General features: G+C 43.9%; 2 protein-coding genes across 2 annotated transcripts in view; one reads left to right on the top strand and one right to left on the bottom strand.

The window, feature by feature from the left end:
- LOC130355834 (S100P-binding protein-like) overlaps nucleotides 1-11214 on the bottom strand; it is a 103779-nt gene extending 92565 nt beyond the window's left edge. The window contains exon 1 of the mRNA XM_056556562.1: nucleotides 11161-11214. The gene's annotated coding sequence lies outside the window, so the exon portion shown is untranslated. The remainder of the gene's footprint in view (nucleotides 1-11160) is intronic.
- The window catches only part of YARS1 (tyrosyl-tRNA synthetase 1), a 96814-nt gene that overhangs the window by 61600 nt on the left and 15221 nt on the right, over nucleotides 1-19993 (top strand). Inside the window, exons 6-7 of the mRNA XM_056556563.1 lie at nucleotides 308-388; nucleotides 15136-15228. Coding sequence (XP_056412538.1) covers nucleotides 308-388; nucleotides 15136-15228 — 174 coding nt within the window. The remainder of the gene's footprint in view (nucleotides 1-307; nucleotides 389-15135; nucleotides 15229-19993) is intronic.

The raw sequence follows: 19993 nt of genomic DNA, 5'->3' as shown, positions 1-19993 counted from the left end.
ATGTCACATTGATAGGATATGACATCGCTTTATGATTGGTGAGGGTCAGTATCTGGGACAACTGCATCCCACTCATTGTTTATCCCCTGCATAGTAGAACCACAGCCACCTGGCTGTATAGGAAGTAGCAGCTATCAGCATTCAAGTGAATGGGGCCAACTGCAATTCCCTGTGTGGCCAGGGGTGGCACTGTGCAGGGTAAAACTTTATGCCGTGCCCCTTTATACTCAGGACGGGGGGGGGGGGGGGGTACACGTAGAAGAGGAAAACCCATTCAATTCTTATAACTTTGTATTGGTCTTTGCAGGCCCTGGATGAAGAGTACTTAAAAGTTGATGCACAGTTTGGTGGTGTTGATCAGAGGAAAATTTTTACATTTGCTGAAAAGGTAAATATTATATTACATTATATTAGAACCATATATGTAGATTTCTATGTTTATACCTGTTCAAACAAATAGAACTGGTTTTCAATCACAGAAATTTCTGCCAAAAATCTGCCAGGTGTGAATTTGCCCTTACTCAAGTAAGTATGTGGAACATTTAAAAGAGAGGTTTCATTTGATGTAATTTACATCAAATTCTTCATATTGTCACAAGGTACATGATACTAGACACATTTAGCCTGCTTTATGGCTTTTTTGACAGTATTTAAAGTGGTATTCCGGCCATAGACATCTTATTCCCTATCCTTTGGATTGGGGATAAGATGTATATGGCCGGAATACGCCTTTTAAAGTCATGTTAAGAGTTTTATAATAAAATAAAGCACCTCCTTTTGCCACTTTCCTGCCATATTTACTTAGTATGTGTGATCGATAGCATGTGACAAGTGTGTTAGCCAGGTGTGCCCACTTATCTATGTGACAGAATTGCCTTTTTTTCCCATTTCTTCCATTTTGGTTAGGAAGGCTAGCTGCAACATTTGACAAACTGAGCAGTAGAGCCTCTTAAAGGAAAACGGTCACCCATTCACCCGCACTATAACTCGATACACCGGGTGAACAGGAGACCGATGCAGGGTCTTGGACTGCTATACCTACCTGCATTCCAGAGCCCTGATCCCCCGAACGTCCCCATCTTTCAGCGCTGACTTGCTCTTTGAGGCGGGCCCTCCGTCAGGATTTAAATAATCATAATCGCTGGTCACGTGAGCACTCGTGCTCACGTGACCGGCGCTTATGATTATTTAAATCTAGCCCGCCTCAAAGCGCAAGTTAGCGCAGGAAGATGGGGACCTTCGGGGATCGGGGCTCTGAACTGCAGGTAGGTATAGCAGTCTGAGACCCCGCATCAGTCTCATGTTCATCCGCACTATAACCCGGTGTATTGAGTTACAATGTAGGTGAATGGGTGACCGTTTTCCTTTTAATTCTTCTTTATGTAATATAGAATTAATCGGGACATCATTTTGGATCTTATCAATTCATAGAGGCACAAAAGGAAAAGTGCTCCTAAGGTTTTTCTGTTATGTAGACTTTTTTGCCAGCTTTCTGGTATTATGGCGTACCTTTTTGTTCTAATCCTTTCATGTTTATAAGATTAATTATTTGCCCCCCAAGTCCTTGGATACAATGACATCATACATATATTATCCTTCCTATCCTCTGCACCATGGATTAGGTAGATTTCTCTTATTGACTGACCTTACTGTCCTTTATTTCCCATAATCTCCTTAAATTACATAGGATTTCTGTGCAGGAACTTGGCTGTGGTACAGATTTTATGAAACAGTATTTTTCTGGAGATTATAAAAGCCAGTTTTACTAGTAGTGTGGAAGACTTGGTGGTGATGGGCCTCTTTAAAATGAATGCATTTTAACTGTGACTTTGTATGTAAGTATCATTGTATATTGGGGATTGTGATGGTTTGAAAAAGCAGAGTGCACATTTAAAGGGGTTATCCACCATAAGGTGATTTTAGTATGTACCTGGCAGCCCCTCCCCCAGCCGGATCCGGCACCCGTATGTACAAAACGAGATGTGAATGCAGCCTATTTTAGTGTTTCCCAACTAGGGTGCCTCCAGCTGCTGCAAAACTACAACTCCCAGCATGCCCGGACAGCCTTCGGCTGTCCGGGCATGCTGGGAGTTGTAGTTTTGCAACAGCTGGAGGCAACCTCTTTGGGAAACACTGGTCAATGTAGAGGACAGAAGCTTCTTCAGGGTCCTGTACAGAACACGCAATGTCCTTAAAAAAAAAAAAAAAAAAAAAAAAATTAAAAAAAAAAGTATACATGGAGCCGCCCTCACCTGATGCCCAAAGGAGAAGCTAACCCTGGCACAGGTAAATAGTACAGAACATGTAATACCTCCCTGTACTGTAGGGGGCGCTACCAGACACTAGTCAGCGCATGCACCTTAGGAATACACAGGTTTTACCAGTGAAATATCCATTCTGATTGGTTGGTTCTTCCAGCTATTGACACGTTTCGCAGATTCCATAGCATTGTATGTTGAGTCTGGTTTCAAGTTATAATGGTCCAGAAAGGACCATTGCATGTTGAAACTATTGTATGATGAGGCCTTTGTAAGTTGAGGGATCACTGTACTAAATATGATACGCCATCCTTTTAACAGAAATCTCCTCTGAAAGAAATGTTAAATTTCAAGTGGCTACAGGTACATCCTGTCTATTCAATTCACTTTGTGTTATCTGCAGCCCAAATCTTTTGTCCTGAGGGTCCTCCAAACCTGTGCAGATGAAATGTTAACCAGTTGCCTATAACAACCAATCGGATCACTTCTTTTATTTTTTTAAAAAGGCCTCTGAAAAATAAAAGAAGCAATCTGGTTGCTATAGGCAACTGCTCCACTTTTCCTCTGCACATGTTTTGATAAATCCCCCTCGAAGGAGCCCGGGCTGTTTGGCTTACAGATTATTGTTATATTAGCACCTTTAGGGTCTATTCACAGTAAAGGATCCTGCATATATTTGATGCGCAGGATTTGAAGCTTTGTTCAGTCATTTAGTTTACATTGAAATCTGCAGCATAAAATCCTGTTCATCAAATGTGCGCAGAATATTGTACGTGTGAATAGACTCTAAAGTCTATTCGAAGCTGCAGATTTTAATGTAAACTGACTGTACACAGCTTTAAATCCTGTGAATCAAATATGCACTGGATACTGTATGTGTTAACACTAGGGATCGACCGATATCGTTTTTATAGGGCCAATACTGATACTCTGTGGAGGTTAGGGCCGATAGCCGATAACTTATACTGATATTTTGGTATAAGTTAACGGCTATTTGTCCCCCAAACCATCTCCCCCTAGCTATCGGCGCCGCTGCCCGTTCTGTTCCCCTGACTATCGGTGCCGGCGCCCCATTGCCGGCGCCGATAGCCAGGGGGAGAGAAGCGGCGCCGACAGCCAGGGGGAGAGAAGGGGCAGCGGCACCCATTGCCGGCGCCGCTGCCCCGTTGCCTCCCCCCATCCCCGGTTGCATAATTACCTGTTGCCGGGGTAGGGGCCGCGCTGCTTCAGGCCTCCGGCGTGCGTCCCCTGCGTCGTTGCTATGCACTGCGCGGCGCACTGACGTCATGCGGTGTGGTGGGGGGTGTGGTGCGGGGGGCGTGGCATTATCGGATTATCGGCAAGGTAGTTGCCGATAACGATAACTTCCAAAATCGTGAATATCGGCCGATAATATCGGCCAAACTGATAATCGGTCGATCCCTAGTTAACACACCCTAGGGCCCAGATTTATCAAACTGTGTGAGAGAAAAAATAGAGCGATTTTTTTTTTTTCCAACAAGAACGAATCACAGCTCAGCTTTCACTTTACCAGAGCTCATTAGCTGAGCTGTGATTGGTTGCTGAGGTAAAATCATTCTATTTTTTCTCGCACACAGTTTGATAAATCTGGACGTAAGAGTCTATTCACACGTACAGTATTCTGCGCATATTTGATGCACAGGCTTTGATGTGCAGGATTTGAAGGTGTGTTTAGTCATTCAGTTTACATTAAAATCTGCAGCATGAAATCTGTAGCTTGAAATCCTGTGCTTCAAATATGCGCAGGATACTGAATGTGTGACTATACCCGCAGGGTACGTTCACTCATGCTTATTTTCTGCGGTAGATTTGCTTCAGCAGATTTTAATGCCCATTGAAGTCATTGCTTGCAAGAATTCTCCACCTAAAGAAATATTTCATTTCGCTAGCAGCAATCAGAAATCGTCATGCTCTACTCTCCCCGCTCTGATACCAAGACAAGCCCTATAGATTACATTAGGCACACTTCTCACAGCTCGTTCTCATGATCGGACATGGTCTTAACACTCCAAACCCTGACTGGTGAAAACTTTTGTAAAGTCTTTACGACATATCATAAGTTGTTTTTTTCCATGACAGTGCCCATTTAAAGGATTTTATAAAGCTTTGGAACTCAGAATACTTTGGTCCCTCAAGTTACAATATTAATCAGTTCCAGGACGACCATTGTATGCTGAGACCATAACTCTATGGAAACCTGGTCATTCGTTCTGGAGCCACCATCTGCTGGGAGCTGTAAATCACCTCATGTAGAGGACAGGAGCTTCTTCAGGGTCCTGTACACACACACACAGTGTCCCACAAAAAGTAGAATGGAGCCGCCCTCACCTGGTGCCCAAAGGAGCAGCTAACCGTGGCACAGGAAAATAGTACAGAACATGTAATACCTCCCTGTACTGTAGGGAGGTGCTACCAGACAGGAATTCAGTGCATACACTTCAGTAATACAGATGTTTTACCAGTGAATGCCTGTTCCGATTGATCAGTTCTTCCAGTCATTGACATGTTTCACAGATCTGGACTGTCTGTAGTATTGTATGTTGAGTCTGGTTTCAATTTACAATGGTCCAGAAAAGACCATTGTATGTTGAAACTATTGTATGTTGAGGCTATTGTAAGTTGAGGGATCACTGTACACCGAAAAGAAGAAACAGCTTTTATTTAAAGGGTAGCTCCCAGCATCCTTTTTTTTTTTTTTTTTCCCTGTCCCTTCCTATTGCCCATCTATCCATAACCCCCTCCCTGCCTTTAATTTTTTTTTTAACTATACTAAAAATGCTTTTTTTTGTCTGCCTGGTAGTGTACTCACTACCAGGCAGACTTCCCCAGCAGGCACAACATCACTGATGCCTGCTGGGGCCGACACTTCCGCCCTTAATTCATCTACACAGCGTGCCTCCAGCTCTTTCACCACTACAACTCCCAGCTTGCCCTGACATCTGTTGGCTGTCAGGGCATGCTGGGAGCTGTAGTGGCGAAGCAACTGGAGGCGCCCTGTGTTAAAAACAATATCCTTCCATGGCCGTGGCGCAACCCCCCCCTTCTCCACTTGTCATTGATTTTGCTGCGACAATCAACTCTATAATACACCCCCCCAACCCTGCGACAATCAACTATCAACTCTATAATACACCCCCCCGAACCCCGCGACAATCAACGCTGTAATACAACGAACCCACCCAACCCCGTGACAATCAGCTCTATAATACACCCCAGCCTCAAATCCCCCTCCGGGACAGTATGGCAGCAGCGACGGGATGCCGGGAGGCGGGGATGGCTTGCAAGGCCAGGGAGCAGGGGAGCCAATGCGCGCTTCTGTTCTCAGCGCTCGCTCCCGCCTGTCTCATTGACAGGCCGGGAGCGAGCGCAGCCTGAATGAATTTGGACTGATTGCCCGGCCGGCATCGGTCACAATTCAGGCGTGACGTCACGCCAGGCTGCAGTTGGCCACTAGGAGGGAGACCCTTAGTGGCCGGTTTTCAAATGTAAAAAAATTATTCAAAGTATATTAGAGAGATGTTGTAGTACATAAGTACTACAACATATCAAAAAAAAAAGTTGGTGTCAGTGCCCATTTAATTAAAATATTGCTGTTATGAAACCTAGCCACTAAAACCATGCTGTATGCACATGATAGTGGCATGTGAACACCCTAAATAATATGTTGTGATACTTACAAATTTTTATTTTTTTTCCTGTTCCAATACAGCATGCATAGATCATGTAAATCTGAGGCTTTTTCCCAACACAGTGATCAGGTTAAGATGGCGGCTGCTGCTGATCTGGTCAAGATGGCTGCTATAATCAGCAGCCGGGGACCCACCACTAATTCAGTCGCTGTCTGCCATTGACCCTTCAGATTTCATGATCAATACTGATCATGGCACCATAATTAAAGGGGTTATCCAGGAAAAAAAAAAAAAAATTATATATCAACTGGCTCCAGAAAGTTAAACAGATTTGTAAATTACTTCTATTAAAAAATCTTAATCCTTTCAGTACTCATGAGCTGCTGAAGTTGAGTTGTTCTTTTCTGTCTAAGACTGGCTTCACACCACGTTTTGTTAACTACGGTTCCCGTATATGGCTGGGAGGAGGGGGGGCGGGGATTAATCGCGGCACCCGCATTCAGCCGTATTCGGGAACCGTATTTAATGCATGTCTATGAGCCGACCGGAGTGAACCGCAGCCTCCGGTCGGCTTCGTTTACGGCCGTATGCGGTTTCCCGACCGCAGGCAAAAATGTGGTCGACCGTGTTTTTGCCTATGGTCGGGAAACCGCATACGGCCGAAAACGAAGCCGACCGGAGGCTGCGGTTCACTCCGGTCGGCTCATAGACATGCATTAAATACGGTTCCCGAATACGGCTGAGTGCGGGCACCACGATCAAGCCCCGCCCCCTCCTCCCAGCCGTATACGGTAACAACAAAACGTGGTGTGAACCCAGCCTAATAACTCTCTGATGACACGAGTCTCGGGAACCGCCCAGTTTAGAAGCAAATCCCCATAGCAAACCTCTTCTACTCTGTGCAGTTCCCGAGACAAGCAGAGATGTCAGCAGAGAGCACTGTTGCCAGACAGAAAAGAACAACTCAACTTAAGCAGCTGATAATTATTGAAAGGATTAAGATTTTTTTTATAGAAGTAATTTACAATTCTGTTTAACTTTCCGGAGCCAGTTGATATAAAAAAATTTTTTTTTCAAGGAATATCCCTTTAAGGACCCAGCCCATTTTTTTTGCACAGCTGACCACTGTCGCTTTAAGCATTAATAACTCTGGGATGCTTTTACCTTTCATTCTGATTCTGAGATTTTTTTTTTTTTTTTTCGTGACATATTCTACTTTATGTTAGTGCTAAATTTTTGTTGATACTTTCTTCATTTCTTGGTGAAAAATTCTAAAAAAAAATTTACTTTGAAACTCTCTGCTTATAAGGAAAATTTACATCCCAAATAAATTATATATTGATTCACATATACAATATGTCTACTTTATGTTTGCATCATAAAGTTGACAAGTTTTTACTTTTGGAAGACACCAGAGGGCTTCAAAGTTCAGCAGCAATTTTCCAATTTTTAAAAATGTTTTCAAAATCTTGGACCAATTCATTTTTGAAGTGGATTTGAAGGGCCTTCATATTAGAAATACCCCATAAATGACCCCATTATAAAAACTGCACCCCCCAAAGTATTCAAAATGACATTCAGAAAGTGTGTTAACCCTTTAGGTGTTTCACAGGAATAGCAGCAAGGTGAAGGAGAAAATTCAAAATCTAAATTTTTTTACACTCGCATGTTCTTGGGGTAAAAGGAGAGAAATCCCCCTAAAAATTGTAACTCAATTTCTCTCGAGTAAGGACATTTTTCATATGTGAACATAAAGTGCTCTGTGGCTGCTCTAGAGGGCTCAGAAGGGAAGGAGCGACAATGGGATTTTGGAGAGTCAGTTTTTTTTTTTAAATGTTTTTTGGGGGGCATGCCGCATTTAGGAAGCCCTTATGGTGCCAGAACAGCAAAATAGAAACACATGGCATACTGTTTTGAAAACTACACCCCTCAAGGAACATAACAAGGGGTCAAGTGAGCCTTATCACCACACAGGGGTTTGACAACTTTTCGTTAGAATTAGATGTGTAAATAATAAAAAAAATTTAACTAAAATGCTGTTTTTTTTTCTCCAAATTTACCATTTTTACAAGAGGTTATAGGAGAAAATGCCCCCCAAAATTTGTAACCCCATTTTTTCTGAGTATGGAAATACCCCATGTGTGGATGTATAGTGCTCTGCTGGTGCACTACAATGCTCAGAAGAGAAGGAGCAAGAGAGAGAGAATTTGTTTGGAATGGAAGTCGGGGTCATGTGCATTTACAAAGCCCCCATGCTACCAGAACAATGGACCTTATTTCGGAAACTACACCCCTCAGTGAGCAGTGCAGTGCAGTGAGCATTTACACCCCACTGGCATTTGACCGACCTTTGTAACAGTGGGCTGTGCAAATGAAAAATTTTATTTTTCATTTTCATAGACCACTGTTCAAAAAATCTGTCAGACACCAGTGGGGTGTAAATGCTCACTGTACCCTTTATTACATTATGTGAGGGGTGTTGTTTCCAAAATGGGGTCACATGTGGGGAAGTCCACTGTTCTGGCACCATGGGGGCTTTGTAGACGCACATGGCCTTCAATTCCAGCCAAATTCTCTCTCCAAAAGCCCAATGACGCTTCTTCTCTTCTGAGCCCTGTAGTGCACCAGCAGAACACTTTACATCCACATATGGGGTTACAAATTTTGTTTTGTTTTTTTCTTATTACCCCTTGCGAAAATGAAAAATGTAAGATAACACCAGTAAGATGTACACGCTGTGCAAATCGCCTCAAATGTACATAGTGCGCTCTCACTCGTGAGCCCTGCTGTGTGCCCGCAGAGCATTTTACGTCCACATATGTGGTATTTCTGTACTCAGGAGAAATTGTGTTACAAATTTTGGGGGTCTTTTTTTCCTTTCACCTCTTGTGAAAATGAAAAGTATAAGCAACTAGCATGTTAGTGTAAAAAAAAAAATTTTACAATAACATGCTGGAGTAGACCCCCAACTTTACCTTTTCATAAGGAAAGGAGAAAAAGCCACCCAAAATTTGTTAGGCAATTTCTCCCAAGTACAGAAATACCCCATATGTGGCCCTAAACTGTTGCCTTGAAATACGACATGGCTCCAAAGTGAGAGAGCACCATGTGCATTTGAGGCCTAAATTAGGGATTTGCATAGGGGTATTCTACACTAGTGATTCCCAAACAGGGTGCCTCCAGCTGTTGCAAAACTCCCAGCATGCCTGGACAGTCAATGGCTGTCTGACAATACTGGCAGTTGTTTTTTTGTATATGTAGTGTTCTTTTATTCTGTATAGGTGTAGTGTTTTTAGGATACATTCACATGGGCGGGGGGTTTACATCGAGTTTCCCGCTGGTAGTTTGAGCTGCAGCGGGAAATTTGCTGCATCTCAAACTTGCAGCGAGAAACTCACTTTAAACCCCCACCCATGTGAGGCACACTGGTTGCAAAACACAGTGTGTTACTTAACTCAGTGTTTCCCAACAAGTGTGCCTCCAGCTGTTTCAAAACTACAACTCCCAGCATGTATTGTCTATCAGTGCATGCATGGAGTTGTAGTTTGCAACAGCTGGAGGCACACTGGTTGCAAAACACTGAGTTTGGTAACGAACTCTGAGTTTCGCAACCAGTGTGCCTTTGGCTGTTGCAAAAACTATAACTCTCAGCATGCAGTGACAGCAGAAGGGCATACTGGGACTTGTAGTTATGCAACAGCTGGAGGCATACTTCTTCAACATCCAGCATGCCCTTTGGCTGTCCGTGCATGCTGGGGGTGGTAGTTATGCAACAGCTGGAGGCACACTGGCTGCAAAACACTGAGAGTTTGTTACTTAACTTAGTGTTTTCCAACCCGTGTGTGGCCTCCAGCTATTTCAAAACTACAACTCCTAGCATGTATGGTCTGTCAGTGCATTTTGGGAGTTATAGTTTTGCAACAGCTGGAGGCACATGGGTTGGTAAACACTAATTAGAAGACATACAATGTTTCCCAATCAGTGTGCCTCCAGTTGTTGCAAAACTACAACTCCCAGCATGACCAGACAGCCGAAGGGCATGTTGGGAGTTGTAGTTATGCAACAACTGAAGAACAGTTTGGAGACCACTGTGCAGTGGTCTCCAAACTGTAGGCCTCCAGATGTTGCAAAACTTCAACTCCAAGCATCCCTAGACTGCCCAGGGCATGCTGGGAGTTGTAGTTTGGCAATATCTGAAGGGCCAGATGTTGCGGAACTACAACTTTCAGCATGCCTGGACAGTCTCGACATGCTTGGAGTTGAAGTATTGCAACATCTGGAGGGCTACAGTTTGGACACCACTGTATAGTTCCAATCTGTGCCCTTCCAGATGTTGCAAAACTACAACTCCCAGCATGCTGATGGTCCAGGCATGCTGAAAGTTGTAGTTCTGCAACATCTGAAGGGCCAGATGTTACAGAACTACAACTCCCAGTATGCCTCGACTGTCTAGTTTTGCAACATCTGGAAGGGCACAGTTTGGAGACCACTGCACAGTGGTCTCCAAACTGTGGCCCTCCAGATGTTGCAAAACTACAACTCCCAGCATGCCAAAGGATGTCTGGGCATGCTGGGAGTTGTAGTTTTGAAAGTCCTAGAAGCAGCAGTGAAGATCACTTTACAGTGATCTTCACTTTTGCCGCCACTGCCTCCACTTGCCTGCCGGTCCTCCCCGCTGTCTTCATCTCTCGCCGGTCCCAGCGTTCACCCGAGGTACTTGCCGCCAGTCCCCCTGCATCAACGGTCCCCGTCGCCATCTTCCCCCGCTCTGCCCGGACTTCTAGGGACAGGCAGAGTGGGGGATCTGAACTTTCACCCCCTGCCCTGTGATTCGTCGGTCAGGGGATAGGAGGAGGTGGCACCCTTGCCACCTCGCTCCTATCCTTCTGGATGATCGGGGCTGTCTCTGACATCTCCGATCACCCCTATTTTCCAGGCTATTGGGTCACCAGAGACCCGATCAGCCCGGAATTGCCGCAAATCGCCAATCTGACTTGTGGGGGGGGGGATGCCTGGTGAATTATTTCAGCAGGCATCCCGCTCTGGTCCCCGCCGCGAAATTCCCACGGGCGTACAGGTACTGTTTTTTTAAAGCAGTACAGTTCAATCTTATTGACCCACAGAATAAGAACTCAGTTTTACGTAAAGTACAAATCACAGGCTCTAAAGTATCTGCTTTGTAAGACTCAATGGACCGCCCACAGCGTAATTGCAGGGGTCCAATGAGTCAAAATAGCTGCAGATCTCCTTACCTTCTTCATGCCGCTTTACTGCAATTCACACGTATGGTCTGCCTTCTGGGGGACCTAAGACATGTAAAAATAAAAGTAATTAAATGTTTTTAAAGTTAACTAAGTGAATAAGCCCCTGTCCCCAAAAAATGTTATCACCCCTTTTTCCTGTTCGGTAATGTCCAAACTTTTTAAAATATAATGTTAATGATCCGTACGGTGAACTGCAGAACAGTTAAAAAAAAAAATACCATATTCCAAAATCTTTGATTTTTGGTCACATCACATCCCAGAAATAAAAAGTGATCAAAAAGTCACATGTACTGATAAAAACTACAGATCATGACACAAAAAATTGCCATTATACAGCCGTGTATATGGAAAAAAAACTTATAGGGGGGGATCAGAAAAGGAACATTTTATATATATACGTGTTTTGTTAAGTTTGACTGTGTTTTAAAGCATTACAGTTTAATTTTATTGACCGACAGAATAAGAAGTCAATTTTACCGTAAAGTACACTGCGTAAAAACCACAGTCCACTGCAAAAGTTGCAATTTCCTGCCACAAATATTTTTTGGGTTTTTGCCGTACATTTTATGCTAAAATCAAAGGTGTCATTACAAAGTACAATTGGTTATGCTAAAAACAATCCCACCTATGGGTCTGTGGTAGAAAAATAAGAGGTATTGCTCTTGAAGGGTGAGGAGAAAAAAAGAAAAAACACAAAAAACTAAATTGACTGTGCCCTCAAGGCCAAAATGGTCGGTGTCCTTAAGGGGTTCATTTGACAGCACTGCTGCTTTCCCTTCCATGATTTACGAAGAGGCACATGCGCCTAGTACATCAGGCAGTGAATCGGCTTGTGCACCGTGCTTCTGAAAAGTAGTCCAAGGTCTGTGTGCTGTTTTCCCCCTGAGGTCCAGTCAGCTCGCCCCTCCACTATTTGTGCGGTCTCTACTGCTTACTGTTCAAGGCCAAATTCTTAGAATCTCCAAACAGCAAGTGTGAAAAAAAGGAGCTACACACACACACACACACACACACACACACACATATATATATATATATATATATATATATATATATATATATATATATATATATATATATATATAATCAGATGTATATTGTACAGCTAAATGTAGTGGGCCTAGCCTTGTAGCCAAAACCAGGAATGTGTCTGTTCTTTAAATGGGTACTCCACTGGCCAGCGTTCGGAACTAAATGCTCCAAACGCTGTTTTCGCGCTGTGGGGTTGTCGAGCACGCCCCTTGTGACATCATGACCATGCGCCCTCAATGCATGTCTATGGGAGGGGGTGTGATGTCACGAGGGGCGTGGTCGACCCCAGCAGCGCGAAAAAAGCGTTTGGAACTACTTCAAGTATAAAAAATAAAAAAAAGTGTTTGGAACAATTCATTCCGAACGCTGGCCAGTGGAGTACCCCTTTTAAGGGAATGATCACGTGACGTATTTTGCTGTGTATTTTCTGCAGGTGATTTTGCTTGCCATTGATTTAAATGGGTAGGAAAATACGCAGCAATAAAAAACACAGCAAAATACGTACAGACCTAGTCCTAGTCACATAGAAGTGGCTAGAGGTGCATTCTGCTTGTGTAATTCACTTTGCATTATCTGCAACTCCACACTGGGGGAGATTTATCAAGACCTGTGCAGAGGAAAAGTAGATCAGTTACCCATAGCAACCAATCAGATATCGCTTCGTTAAAGGCCATCTGCGGCCAAAAACAACTTATCCCCTAAGGGGATAAGTGTTTGATCACGGGGGGGGGGGGGGGGGGGGTGTCCGAGCGCTGGGACCCCCCGCGATCTCCTGCACGGGGCCACGGCTCTGCCGCGGCTCTCCCGTGCAGGAGGCGTGCCAGATGAAGCATGACGTTGCAGCCGACACGCATCCTCCATGCAGTTCTATGGGAGAGGCGGTGAGGCAGCGTTTGTGTCTCCCCGCCTCTCCCATAGACCTGTACCGGAAGGGGGCCCCGTTCAGGAGATCGCGGGGGTCCCAGCGATCGGACCCCCCCCCCCCAATCAAACACTTATCCCCCTATCTTGTGGATAGGGGATAAGTGTTAGAACGCTACAGTTGTCCTTTAATTTAAAAAAAAGCCTCTGAAAAATAAGAGGTGACCTAATTGGTTGCTATGGGCAACTGGTCAACTTTTCCTCTGCACTATGTTTCTGATCTTTTCTTTATGGAGCCCAGGCTGTTTGGCTTACAGATTATTGTTATTTTAGCACCTTCAAACAGTAAAATGTAAGTTTTTCTTTAAAGGACATCTGCAGTGTTACAAACACTTATCCCCTATCCTCAAGATAGGGGATAAGTGTTTGATCGCGGGGGGTCCGAACGCTGGGGCCCCCGGCGATCTCCTGTACGGGGCCGCGGCTCTCCCGTGCAGGGGGCGTGCCAGCCACAGCATGATGATGCGGCCGGCACGTCTCCTCCATACATCTCTATGGGAGAGGCGGGGAGGCAGCGTTCGTGCCACCCCGCATCCCCCATAGAACTGTATGGGGACGGGGAGGAGACGGGGCGTCACCGTTGACCTCTAGGTCGACGCTACGCGCCTTAGCGCTTATGGCGGCGCCCCGTTAGGGAGATCGGCGGGGGGGGGGGGGGGGGGAGGGGGTCCCAGCGGTCGGACCCCCCTCGATCAAACACTTATCCTCTGCCGCTGCAGTTGTCCTTTAATTTCTATGCAGACATTAACCGTTTATCTGAGGCATGTCAGAAGTGTTTGGGCGTTCAGGGTGCCCACTAATCAGTGAAGGAAAGGGGCAGGGGGGGGGAATTGTGGGTAAAATTAGTTACATAAAGTGGAAGTTTACCCAAAAGACAGGGCTTGAGCAAAACAATGGTGTAATTTTGCTACACTGGGGAATAACACATTTCCTCCATTTTTATTTATTTTTTATTGAAGGGGTTGTCTAGAAAGCAGAAAAGATCTTACCTGTTCTGCTCCCCGGGGCTTACTTCTGCCCCTGGCACATCTCAGAAGAATACCTTCTGAGAAGAGAGGGACAGGTACCAAGTCCTATTCATCGCATGCGGGTGAAACCACACCTCCAGCCTCCCTTAAATGTATAAGAGGCCGTAGTAAAAAAACCAATAGGCACACTTGAAAGCACATTACACAATAGGCACACTTGAAAGCACAGTACACAAACAACTAAAGATTAAGAATTGCAAGATCAAGAGAACGTACACTACAGCATACATTATGTTCTACCTTTGTTCAGCTGATTCTTGGAGGTGAGGTTAACGGTGTACCCACTTATGGAAAGTATACCACTCTGCACGCTTCTGCAGAGAGCCGAATACAACTTAAGGGCCATAGTGCTGAGCGAAGAGCTTCAGGCCCTTTTCAGCAGTTGGTATGAGTATGTACCCCCGGACCCTCACAGATCCAAACTTCTGACAAGTCACTGTCATGTGTCAGAAACTGCAGGTAAACTTTAATATCTGAATTTCCTTTTTATTGATTATTTTGCCATTTTCTTGATAATAACTTGGGGTCTGTAAACTGTGACTGGTAAAGCAGATAAAAGATATATTTTTTAGATCTGGAATAGAGACTTTAAGCTCTTGACTCCTGTACAGACCATATATGTTTACAGGATCTTATGGTACATTTATATACAAAGATGAGATCTCTTATGTTATTTGTGCCTTATTTTCTTATTCCTAATATTACTGTCAGCAGTGTAATCATGGTGTGTACAGATTTACAAAACTTTAGGGTGTTCTGTATTGAGATTATAGCTATATTTTCTTTTAATAATAATAATAATAATAATAAAAAATTCTGTATTCACACTTCTGTTGAAAATGTATGTCCTTGGTCGGTAGACGGATATGCACATGGCATTGTGATGATAGCTGAAAACTCAGAGGTAATGGGTAAAAGCAAAGGATTACATGGAATAATGGTGTATATAAAATAATATATGTCTGTATTTTTCCCCATCTAGTACCTTCCAGCTCTGGGTTACACAAAGCGGATGCACTTGATGAATCCTATGGTTCCTGGGCTTACAGGTGTCAAGATGAGCTCATCTGAAGAGGTATTGTGGGTCACAGAAACAATTGGTACCTTGGGAGGATTTTATTGTAAATATAGATTGTCATTCTTCTTTGATCTTGGAGTGGGAATCCCAGTTGCTGAGCATCTGACCAATACAGTATGAACCAGTGGGTCACTGACAGCCAGCTCCACTATCTTGTAGCACTATTTCTGCACAGATGCAGACTTTGCAGACTATTCAGAAACATCTTTGCAGACTTGCATTTAGATCCGTCGGCTATTTTAAGTTTTTTGGTGGTCTGCACTTGGTTAAGTGGTTTTACTAAGTAGGACATTTATGGCATACAGTGAGAATATATCCTAAATGTATGGTAAATGTGGGTCCCAACCCTGTGGGGAATAAGGCCATGTTGACACACAGTTAAAGGAAAAAGAAAAGGCATATTTTATTTATGGATTCTTTTTGTTAGCCAATTACAGATAAAAAAAAATACCCCTTTATCAGCTGAAAAACTGTTACAAATAAAATATAGCTGTTTCTTTAATGCATGACCTGAGACAGACCGCTTGGTTGTTCTACAACGATCAGCGGAACCCTACCTTAGCCGTGGGTCCTGGCTGCCCTGTACCCACTCTGTTTAACCCGTTCTCCGCTCGTGAGAACAGTTTAAACCCTGTTAGTGGGACTCAGGACGTACGAAGTATGCCCCGAGTCCTTAAGTGGTTAAACTCACCGGGGGCAAGTAACGGGTGTGGGCAATATAAAAATCACACCTGAAAGCAGATAAAAAGGAGAGAAGTTCACTTAGTCTTTGCATTGTGTGTCTGTGTGTGCGCCACACGAAGCATGGACAACAGAAAGAGGAGAGAACTGTATGAGTACTTGAGAACCAAAATTGTGGAAAAATATCAACAATGTCAAGGTTACAAGTCCATCTCCAGAGATCTAGATTTGCCTTTGTCCACAGTGCGCAACATTATCAAGAAGTTTGCAACCCATGGCACTATAGCTAATCTCCCTGGCTGTGGGCGGAAGAGAAAAATTGATGAAAGGTGTCAATGCAGGATAGTCCGGATGGTGGATAAGCAACCCCAAACAAGTTCCAAAGATATTCAAGCTGTCCTGCAGGCTCAGGGAGCATCAGTGTCAGCGCAAACTAACCGTCGACATTTAAATGAAATGAAACGCTATGGCAGGAGACCCAGGAGGACCCCACTGCTGACACAGAGACATAAAAAAGCAAGACTACATTTTGCCAAAATGAACTTGAGTAAGCCAAAATCCTTCTGGGAAAATGTCTTGTGTACAGATGAGACCAAGATAGAGCTTTTTCGCAAAGCACATCATTCTACTGTTTACCGAAAATGGAATGAGGCCTACAAAGAAAAGAACACAGTACCTACAGTGAAATATGGTGAAGGTTCAATGAAGTTTTGGGGTTGTTCTGGTGCCTTGAATGTGTGACAGGCATCATGAAATCTGAGGATTTCCAACGGATTTTGGGTCGCACTGTACAGCCCAGTGTCAGAAAGATGGTTTGCGTCCGAGATTTTGGGTCTTCCAGCAGGACAATGACCCCAAACATATGTCAAAAAGCCCCAGAAATGGATGGCAACAAAGCGCTGGAGAGTTCTGAAGTGGCCAGCACTGAGTCCAGATCTAAATCTCATTGAACAACTGTGGAGAGATCTTAAAATTGCTGTTGGGAAAAGGCGCCCTTCCAATAAGAGAGACCTGGAGCAGTTTGCAAAGGAAGAGTGGTCCAACTTTCCGGCTGAGAGGTGTAAGACGCTTATTGATGGTTATAGGATTGAAGTTATTTTTTTCCAAAGGGTGTGCAACCAAATATTAAGTTAAGGGTGCCAATAATTTTGTCCAGACCATTTTTGGGTTTGGTGTGACATTATGTCCAATTTGCTTTTTTTCCTCCCTTTTTTTGTTTTTTTTTGTATAGCAAAACATGTGTTACTGCAATCCTTTTCTGTGATAAATACTAGGGATCGACCGATATCGTTTTTTTAAGGCTGATACAGATAATCGGTGGAGGTTAGGGCCGATAGCTGATAACTTATACCGGAATATTGGTTTAAGTTATCGGCTATTTATCCCCCCGCGACACGGCTGCAGATCATTGATTTAAAGCGGGCACTTTAAATCAATGAACTGCAGTGGCTTTTGCGGTGCCATAGACCGCCGCCGCCCGCTTCTCTCCCCCTGCCTTTCCGGGGGTCCTGAGTCCTATCACCGCCCCCCCCCCCCCCCCCATCGCCGTGCCGCGTCGCACCCCCCCACTGCACCGCCCCGGCCCCATTGCCTCCCCCATCCCCGGTTTTATTATTACCTGTTCCACTCTACATCTGGCTCCGGTGGCGTCCTCCTGAGCTGTCACTGTGCGCACTGACTGTGACGTCGCGTCACGTCACTCGTCATTGCGCACAGCGTAATGCAGGACGCAGCAGGAGCCAGAAGTAGCGTGGACCCAGGGAACAGGTAATTATAAAACCGGGCATGGGGGAGGCAATGGGGCCGGGGCGACGCGGTGGGTTGGGGGGGCGGGGTGCACGGGGGGCGGGGCATTATCGGCTTATCGGCAAGGTAATTTCAGGGGTGCCAACATTTACGGCCATGACTGTATATTCTGTGGTATATGTGATGTGAGTAATCTTTGAAGGGAATCTCTTTGTTGCTAAGAGATGCAGACCCCGTTGGATAGCTGCTATGTTATAGAAGCACACTGTACCATCCTGGAGCTGAGGTTGCCAAACTTATGAATTCTCCCTTTTTACTACTAAGGGAGAGCTGCCACAACCTGGCACGCCTACTTGCTTGCCCTCACCTCCCAGCACCTGCTTGTACTTCAATCAAGGAGGGGATGATTTGTTAGGGCAAATGAGAAGCTATTCCAGGGTGTGGCACTTAAGCAGCTCAGTGCCAATTCCTTGACACTTGGCTGAGAAATAAAAAGATGATTTTATAAGTTTTACAACCACCCTCCCCTAATGGCTACCCAATAATGTCTGCAGCTCTTACCTGCAAATATAGCTGATATAGTCCCTCTAAATGGGTACTGTCACTTAAAAAATTTTCTACAACATTTCAAAAGATTTTTAATCTATCAAAAGATAGTGACCAATGTCTAGAACTAGCTGGGAGAAGAGACTGCTAAGCAAGAGAAATTTAAAATGTAAATCTATGGGATTGTCTCTGTTAGCTGCACTTTTCTCATCGCTCATTCTGACGCTCAGACCTCGACCAATCATGTCTCTAGGACTAGTGATGAGCGGCATTGCCCATATTTGAAATCGCAATATTTTGCGAATATATAGACGAATATTCGTCCTATATTGGCGAATTTCGCTTATTCGTATATGTGAATATTCGCATATTCACGTATTCGAGGAAGAAAACAGTGAAGGGGTGGGCAACTTTACTATTGGTTGCCAGGGATGTTGTTGATAACCTCTGACAAGTGTATTTGCATCATTTTTAGTTGGCCCACAAGTGAAAAGAAGGAATATGCGAATATGCGGAAAAAAGTGAATATTCGTAATTTCGAATATATATAGAATATTTTCGCAATATTTGCGATATTCGCGATAAAAATTCGACATGCAAATATTTGCGCCCAACACTATCTAGGACATGTCAAAAATGTTTTGTTTTCTTTAATCGACATTTACACTTTAACTTTCTAATAAACCTAATCTGTTCTGCTAGTCAATATAAAGCAATATATTTGTAGTATGTTTCTTAACTACATTTTTAGAAAATGCCTCAAGATGAATTTCAGAGATGGGTGCATGCACACCACTATTCCTGAATGGCTTTGATAGTTAGTATCTATGTGACTAGCTCAGAAATGTTTTAAAATAAATATTAATCTGTGAAATTCTAATCATAGACTCATTTAAACCTGATATAAACTAAGGCAAGTGGGCTCAGCTACAATCCTAATCCAACTATAGTAGTACTACAGGGGTGCCACTATGTGTATCAAAGCACAAACACTACAATAAAAGAAAAAAGAAATACACAATGCAGCGCACACCCAATAATAAGTATACCAAAAAATAGATTATTGTAAATTACAAAAATTATACAGCAGACAATACACTTAAAAATATTCACGGGGGGGGGGGGGGGGGGGGGGGGGGCGTTAGACCCCTCCCAGGGCACCTGCTTGATCTCAACATAATATTGCACCAGTCACGTCACAATAGCCTATTCTATAAACCAACGGGTAATACAATATATTGAAATCCTCCCTCAGAACAATAAGATATACAACCTGTATTTGTTTACAACACCCCTGAGGAAGTTGCCGACAGCCAACGTAATGCGTCGGGTCTAGGGGTGCACCTGCCTGGTTCATTCTCAATCTGCTGTCCATAGCCTTGCCTTCCTAGCGATATATTGTAATATCCAAATACAGGCAGGTTGTATATCTATTATTGTTCTGAGTGAGGATTTCACTATATTGTATTACCTGTTGGTTTATAGAATAGGCTATTGTGACTGGTGCAATATTATGTTGAGATAAAGCAGGTGCCCTGGGAGGGGTCTTGGGCCCCCCTCTGTTTGTTTAGTGGCCTTCTGTGCCTTTTAGATGTTTTTAAGTAGGGATGTAAGAAAAAATCGATTCCCGCGATTATCGCGATTTTTCACTTGCCGATACTGAATCGATTCAAAAATATTTTGAATCGATTCAGTATCGGCAAGTGAAAAATCGCTTTAGTGATGTGGTATTTGTATCTCCTGATGCACAGAAAGCATGTCCCGGGCATCAGGAGATACAAGTTCCACA

This window comes from Hyla sarda, chromosome 2 (genome assembly GCF_029499605.1).
Source record: "Hyla sarda isolate aHylSar1 chromosome 2, aHylSar1.hap1, whole genome shotgun sequence".
NCBI classification, from domain to species: domain Eukaryota; kingdom Metazoa; phylum Chordata; class Amphibia; order Anura; family Hylidae; genus Hyla; species Hyla sarda.
The sequence above is the reverse complement of the archived record's forward strand: the minus strand, read 5'-3'. Positions and strand labels throughout refer to the sequence as shown.